Genomic DNA, 8,173 nt, shown 5'->3' on the forward strand with positions numbered 1-8,173 from the left:
AAATCGGTGAGCCAACACCGATGCGGCAAAGGGAAGAAGGAGAGAGAGAGGGGGTATGGGGTGGGGTCCATTCCAATCTCAACCAATCACATCTTTTTTCCTTTTTTTTATTTAAAAAGTTTACCACTCCACCAAATGTTTAAACCATTGCCAACACTTTTCAGTAAAGTTTAAACACTTTTAACTGATTGACATAGCGCGCTCTGATTGGTCGGCTTTTTGGTTTGCCACTCTAAAGTGTTTAACCACTCCTTACACCCTTAGGCACTTAATCTGTTTTTGTGATGATCACGTTTTACCCGGAAAAACCCATACTATACTAACTAAATATATAATATTTTATATAATATAATACAAATATAAAAAGACATTATCGGTCTGCTGTGCGTCTAATCTTCTCCTTCTCTCTCTCTCTCTATGGACACACACACACTCCTTCCAGCACCACCGATCACCAGCTGAACGGCTGCGCAAGCTTACTTCACCGACAACTTCCATCAACAAGGTTACCATATTTTTCACTTCATGCAAACTGTGTGTTGTTCAATTTGTGTTTATTTTCTCAATTAGGGTTTCTACAACCTTCCTTCGTTCTGTAATGTAATAGGGGAGATCTGTAACAAAGACTTCGTGGTGTAAAATTAGAGAATTCACACCCCTACATATTCTCTAAACGACTTTATCGCCGAATTATTAGGATATATATTTTCTTAAATTTCCAAGTATAAAAAAAATATATATTTTTTTCATAAATTTCCAAGTATAAAAATGTATTTGCAATTTACAAAGTAACTAAAGCTGTCGAATTTTTTACACCGAGATGATACATACAATTTATTCTATTCTGTTCTGTTCATTTAAAAGAAAAAAAAAATGCATTTTATTTATGTGTCTGGCTGCAGAATGATGTCTGAAAAGGGGCAGATATAGATGTGGGAGAAGAAAGCAAATGGATATTGAAAGAGAGAGTGGATCCGAAAATCAGTTTAACACTAGCCTTTTGATGGATAGTGTGTGGACTAGCATTCCTTGTATTGATCTGCTTGCACTTGCAGACGCCGCAGTCACCCCAAATACCCCGAATCAAATGCCCAATTCACAGGCTGGTGGAGTGAGGTACTTGTTTGACCTGAATTCACCACCCGAGCCACAGCTGGTCACAAGCATCTCATCTCCCAAGCAAACCAGAAAGGCAGTGCGTAAGCGAGTGGTGTCTGAAATACTAAATTCTAAAACAGATGCTGCGGTCAATCTGGAACAGTTTAAGCCCATTACGGAACAATCAGAAGATGAAATTTGGCAATTGGAGGTGAATGAAGACGACTCTGAAGAGGAGGAATCCATTGTCGATTTGAGTCTACAGAATACACCACAACCAAAACCAAAAAGAAGAAAACATAGACCCAAAGTGGTAATAGAAGGTCAATCCAAAAAGTCAACGACCCCAAAGTCTAAAACTTCTTCTTCAACAGGAACCAGGAAAAATATCACACCCGAAAAACCCACAGTTCGACCAGTTAGGAATTCATGTAGGAGAAAGATATACTTTGAAGACGAGTGGGTGTACGACTCACTAAGCCCTATAACACCAAACAAATCTGAGATAGCAACGGGTGCCAAGGACACGTGTTCGAGGGCTAGACGTAATCTAAATTTTTCAAAAACCGCTCATGAAAAAGAAGCTAGTAGTCTAAATGGTTCTACCTGCAGTAGTAGTAGCAGTGAAGAAGATGCATCTTTGGAGGCGGCATATATTACAAACTTTCCGGCTATATTTAAGAAAAAAAGAACCGAAAAGTGTTATAATAATTCTATCGCATCCAAGGCAATTTCATCCAAATGGTCTCATGAAATGTCAACAGTGTTGGATGATGTGGAGATATGTAGAAAGAAGAGAAGCAAGGGTCGAAAACGGGCTCGTGAGATGGGTTCATTTGCTAGATTGTTCGAGGGTAAAAGTCCGTGGGTGTGCATGGAAGCTCTTGCTGCTGCTGATTATAGTTTGAATGTATCAACAAAGAAACGAACCAAGAGAAATTACTCTATTATGCTATCTTCTTCATATCAGTACCATTGGTCCCTCACTGATCATATAGGTAGGTAGCTTATTCATGTTGACCAGTCAAAGCTTTTGTTAATTCCAAAATAAAAAAAAAAAACTAAAAAGTTATGAATCGAGCGGGTTCGGTGTAACGGGTCAGCAGAATCTTTTACCTTAACATATTTGATTTTGACCGATTAAAGATAATGTAGGTTTCCATTCGAGATGGAGAAGCAGATACGATATCGATGCACTCATAAACCAATTCGAGACGTTGTGCATCAACAATCAAACGGTGGAACCGGAACCGGACCAACATGCACTTGTACCATACTTAACAAGGTACCGAGAGAGGAACGGTCTTGTTTTATATAATCAACACAACAGGGATCTTGTTCCTTATGAAGATTCAGATGATGGAGCGAAAATAAGGCAGCTGCGCCCTAAAGTTGATCTTGATGATGAGACAAGTAGAGTTTGGAGGCTTTTGTTGGAAGATATTAATAGTGAAGGCGTTGATGGGACAGATGAAGATAACACAAAATTTTGGGAAGAAGAACGAAGTGTGTTTAGTGGAAGAGCAGCTTCGTTTATTGCAAGGATGCACCTAGTTCAAGGTGACAGACGTTTCTCACGGTGGAAGGGGTCGGTTGTGGACTCGGTTATCGGGGTTTTCCTTACGCAAAATGTATCAGATCATCTGTCCAGGTAAATACTTGGATGTGGCAAAACGGTTCTTTGTATAACACTTTTTTTTGTCCCTTTTTCCTAATTTTTATAAAATATCTGGTGGGTGAAATACTTTTAAAAACAAATAATCTAAATCTTTGAATAAAATGTTTGTTCACCTTTGTAGTTCTGCATTCATGAATCTAGCTGCAAGATATCCTCTGGCACCGAAAAGCGGCAATGAAGAAGCATTTGAAGAAGAGGATTCAAGCATATCTGTCAAATTGGATGTAGAAAAAACCATAACATGCCATGAAGACGAAGAAAAAGAAGTTGAGGATTTAGTTTCTTCATGTCCAAACACCGCGCAGTCTTCAATTTCCGATACTAGTGTTGAAAGACTAGGATCTTGGTTGGTAACCAACTCTCTAACAAATGTTAATAATGATAACAAACATGAACATAAGTGTGCAAGTGAGCAAAGTGAAATATCAGCAGAGAATCAACAAAAGGAGATTTCAGAAGTGACAGAGTCAAATTCAAATGAACATGGGAATTTTAAAGTATCAGGTACTAAAGTGAAAAAGGGTAAAAATGGAAAAGCAAAAAAGACTAAACGTGATTGGGATAGTATGAGAAAAACTGCAGAGTTGAAAAATAAAAGAGAGAGATCAGGCAACGCTATGGATTCATTGGACTATGAAGCGGTAAGGCGTGCAGATGTTAATGAGATTTCTGATGTCATCAAGGATAGGGGTATGAACAACATGCTTGCACAGAGAATTAAGGTACCACCCGTACGTATGTCTTTCATAAAACAAATGTTGTGTATGTCTTGACTAAAAAAACAATACAGGAGTTCCTGAATCGACTTGTAAGAGACCATGGAAGCATTGATCTTGAATGGTTACGAGACGTGCCTCCTGACAGAGCCAAGTAAGACAATTATTATAATTAGTATTTTATTTATTTATTTTATAAGTAAGAAAAATCTTATTCTACCTGCTGCAGGGAGTATCTGCTAAGCTTCAGAGGTTTGGGATTAAAAAGTGTGGAGTGTGTACGGCTACTCACACTTCACCATCTTGCTTTTCCAGTAAGAAGAATTATGATTGCAAAGTAACTATGAATTTCAGGTTATAAATATCTCCTCGTATGTGTTCAACTAGGTTGACACAAATGTTGGACGTATAGCTGTTAGACTAGGATGGGTCCCCCTGCAACCACTTCCTGAGTCTCTTCAGTTGCATCTTCTAGAATTGTATGTGTTCTTTCACACATACATAATATATATTTATACACATACATACATATGCTGCTTACATTCTGTTTCTTCTGTCCAGGTATCCGATTTTGGAGTCAATCCAAAAATACCTGTGGCCACGACTCTGCAAGCTGGACCAGAGAACTTTGTAAGAAAACAAATATCATAAGATTAAGATACAACAGTTGATGACTTTTGCTATTTGTATGATTGACAGGTATGAACTACATTACCAGATGATTACATTTGGGAAGGTAATATGATAGATACAACACACAGGGAACGTAAAGTGTGCCAACATCAACATAATAATAATAAGTTGATAATTTCTTCTGCAGGTTTTCTGTACCAAGAACAAACCAAACTGCAATTCATGTCCAATGAGAGGAGAGTGCCGGCATTTTGCAAGCGCATTTGCAAGGTTTACCCAACATTTCTTTTAATCCATTTCATAATCTCTCTTGTCACTAATAAAGATTCGTACTGCAGTTCTCGGCTTGCACTGCCAGCACCAGATGAGAAAAGAATAGTGACTGCAAATAAATCACATGGTCAAAGTCAAAGCCATACTAATCAGCACACCCTAACTCTGCCTCCAGCTGATCACCACGAATATGAGGATATCAATCGTGACCCTATTATTGAAGTACCAGCATCACCAGAGCCCATAATTGAAGTACCAGCAACACCAGAAGCAGAAAAGATACAAGAAGAATTCGACATAGAGGATTTTTGTGAAGAAATTCCAATTATTAGACTTAATATGGAAGCCTTTAGTCAAAACGTCCAAAACTATATGCAAAATAATATGGAAGTTGCAGAGAGTGACATGTCAAAGGCCCTGGTTGCATTAACGTCTGAAGCTGCCTCAATTCCCACACCAAAACTAAAAAATGTGAGCCAGTTAAGAACCGAACACCAGGTGTAAGTATTTCCGCATTATTCTATTTCTTTTTTTAGAAATTATTTAATAGACGTACATGGCATTAAAAAACATCTTGTTACAGCTATGAGCTTCCAGATTCACATCCTCTTTTGGAAGGGGTAAGCATATGATTTTTGCCGTTTTGAATTAGCATTATATTATATATATATATATATATATATATATATATATATATATAGAGAGAGAGAGAGAGAGAGAGAGAGTGTAAAATACATTACGGCTTAACGTACATCACGTACGCGACCAAATTACGCATGTTCATTTGAAAATCTCGCACGTTATAAACTCAAAAAACCTAATCACGCATGTAGGAAACATAAATCACGCACGTTATCACGCATGCCCTACCTCCCAGTTCAAAAATCGCATCCCCTGTTCTACGATCTGAAACCATTGTTATTGCCCTCTAACTCCAATCGAATCAAAGCTTGGTCATGTTCCTGCATCCTCTGTTCTACGGTCTGAATCAAAGCTTGGTCATGTTTCTTCATCCTCTGTTCTATGGTTTGAATTCGAGGGTCGATATTTTGATGAAACTTTTGAAAATCAACGATGAATTTGAACCCAATTCGATGAAATTGACCGAACAATAGCCAATTTGAAGTGAAACGAAAAGAAATTTGAAATGAATTGGACGAAATTGATCAAACCCAGGCGGTCTGAAAATTTGATATAATCACGCATGTTATATGAAATAATCACGCATGTTGGTTTTTTTGAGTTTATAACGTGTGTGATTTTCAAATGAACGTGCGTAATTTGGTCGCGTACGTGATGTACGTTAACCTTCCTCTCTCTCTCTATCTATATATATATCCGCGAGAACCAATGTGAACACAACAAAATAAACCCACTACACCACCAAAAAACTAAAAAAACGAACCCCCCCCCCCCTCGCGTTGCGGGGCGATAGCCGAATAATTCTCAATCAATTAAAAAAAGACTACTATAATTTTGGCAGGAAAAAAAAAACAAAAACGATGATAAGACCGTAATTTTGGGCTGAGGGCAAAACTATAATTTTTCAGGACTAATGAGCGAGTGTTAGACAGCTCCTTGACACGAAAAAAAATTAAATCGAGTAAACCAACTAAAACAAAAAAAAAACCTTTATAGTTTTGCTAAAAAAACTAAAACGATTGGAAAAACGTATTTTTTAACCGAGGGCGAAATCATAATTTTAATTCAGGGATAAAATCGTAAATTAAATGGACCAATGAGGGAGTGTTAGGAAGCTACCGGCATGACTGTAATTTTACAAACAAAAACGATGGAGAAAATGTAAATATAAGTTGAGGGCAAAATCGTAACTTGGTTGTGAGAAAAAAAAACTAGTGGCAAAAGTATAAATTTATACGGGGCAAAATCATAATTTTGAACCGAGGGCAAACTTGAAATTTTTAGCTGGGAGTAAAAGCGCTAATTTATTTTTAAGAGGGGGTAAAAACATAATTTTTAGCTGATGGCAAAATCGTATTTTTAAGGGAAAAAAAACTAAAGGCAAAACTGTAAATTGAAAGGGGGCAAAATCGTAATTTTGAACCAAGGGCAAAATCGAAATATTTAGCTGGGAGCAAAAGCGCAAATTTATTTTTAAGTGGGGGTAAAAACATATTTTTGAAATGATGGCAAAATCGTAATTTTAAAACGGGATAAAATCGTAAATTTATTGGGCCAATAGGGGAGTACCAGACAGCTGCCTGGCACTATTCCCCCTGCCGCCCATTTAACCCAATAGACGGCAGGCACTATTGCCGCCGACATTGTTCATTGTAGTTGTGGAGAATATGCTATTTTGTCGCATCAACCAGCTTTGGCCCCTCAACTTTGGCATTAACCAACTTTAGCTCCTCAACTTTAACACTGACATGTTTAACAAGCCCCTCAACTTTATTAACAAACAACTTTAGTTTAGCCCCTTGACATGTTTAGCCCCTTAACTAAAACATCAAACAACTCGTGATTTTTATCCACGTTTTGAACACCTGCTGTGGAGCGTGGGTGGTAACCCACAAGTTTTCATTAATTTCTGTTTCTCAAAATGTGTAAATTTCAGCTAGACAAACGAGAACCCGATGATCCTTGTTCATACCTCCTTGCGATTTGGACACCTGGTAAGTAGTACAAAAATATATTATGACTTCCAAAGTTGTCATGAAATTTGTAATTGCTAACAGGTTTTGGTTGTTTCTGCAATCAGGTGAAACTGCAGAATCAATTCAGCCTCCAAAAGGACAGTGTAGTAGCTCCCAAGAATCCGGTACACTGTGCCGCAAAAAAACATGTTTCTGGTGCAACAGCGTACGAGAAGCAAATTCCCAAACTGTAAGAGGGACGCTTTTGATACCATGTCGAACTGCTATGAGAGGAAGCTTCCCACTCAACGGCACATACTTCCAAGTTAATGAGGTAATTTAGCTGTTAATTATTTATTTATATACTATAAGTTGCATGCATATGATATGAACAAACCAACGGTGCAGGTGTTTGCAGACCATGAATCTAGCCTATGTCCGATTGATGTCCCGAGATGTTGGTTATGGAATTTACCTAGAAGAACAGTCTACTTTGGAACTTCCATACCAACCATATTCAGAGGTAACTGTTCTGTTGACTTGCATTAGAGTTAAAACAAATATTAATTAATTACTTTCAACGATGGTTGCAGGACTTACGACACAGGGCATTCAGCACTGCTTTTGGAGAGGTTTTGTTTGTGTGAGGGGATTTGACCAGAAGACTCGTGCACCACGTCCTCTTATGGCCAGACTACACTTCCCTGCTAGCAAGTTAAAAGCATCATCAAAATTACACTCTTAATGCTTTATTCAGATCAACCAAATATTTCTTCATTTTCCTCTAAATTGTGCTCATAACTAGTATTGTCTTACCTGCTTGCTTAGCAAACAATTTGTCTCTCATTCCATACATGCTATTAGGGGAGAATTTTTCTCAATAAGACACAAATCTGACATGAATCTAAACGGGTTTTGGTAGGGTTGTTGGCTATGCTATTTATTAACTTTTTGAAAAATGTATCGTCATAACTTAAACAGAGTAGTTTTAGTATGACAATTCTTCATAAGAGATGGCACTAAGGTATTATAATTTAAATTTAATTATTTTTATAAATTTGTCTTTTTTGTTCTAAAATCATAATTTTGTGTTATTATGCAATATATAATAAAGTAAAATAAAATTTGGGTTAAAGGGTCTAATTCGTGTCAAATAGCGAAAACTCGTTTTTGGGTTT

At 37.4% G+C, this 8,173-nt stretch overlaps 1 protein-coding gene across 2 annotated transcripts; it reads left to right on the top strand.

Annotated features, from left to right (window-relative positions):
* Positions 1-365: 365 nt before the first annotated feature.
* LOC110908354 (transcriptional activator DEMETER) lies at positions 366-7,938 on the top strand. Of its 2 annotated transcripts, none has more exons than XM_022153284.2 (16): positions 366-505; positions 903-2,096; positions 2,254-2,749; positions 2,898-3,498; positions 3,567-3,646; positions 3,722-3,806; positions 3,880-3,971; positions 4,054-4,122; positions 4,192-4,228; positions 4,313-4,395; positions 4,464-4,898; positions 4,982-5,018; positions 6,977-7,034; positions 7,121-7,329; positions 7,404-7,518; positions 7,589-7,938. In XM_022153284.2, exons 2-16 carry the CDS (start codon positions 950-952, stop codon positions 7,738-7,740), a joined length of 3,696 nt encoding a protein of 1,231 aa, XP_022008976.1. In that variant the 5' UTR covers positions 366-505; positions 903-949; the 3' UTR covers positions 7,741-7,938. The 2 variants fall into 2 exon arrangements, with proteins under 2 accessions (XP_022008976.1, XP_035838744.1); XM_035982851.1 differs by having other exon boundaries at positions 7,414-7,518.
* The last annotated feature ends 235 nt before the right edge of the window (positions 7,939-8,173 follow it).

The sequence above is a fragment of the Helianthus annuus genome, chromosome 14 (assembly GCF_002127325.2).
Source record: "Helianthus annuus cultivar XRQ/B chromosome 14, HanXRQr2.0-SUNRISE, whole genome shotgun sequence".
In the NCBI taxonomy this organism is placed as follows: Eukaryota; Viridiplantae; Streptophyta; class Magnoliopsida; order Asterales; family Asteraceae; genus Helianthus; species Helianthus annuus.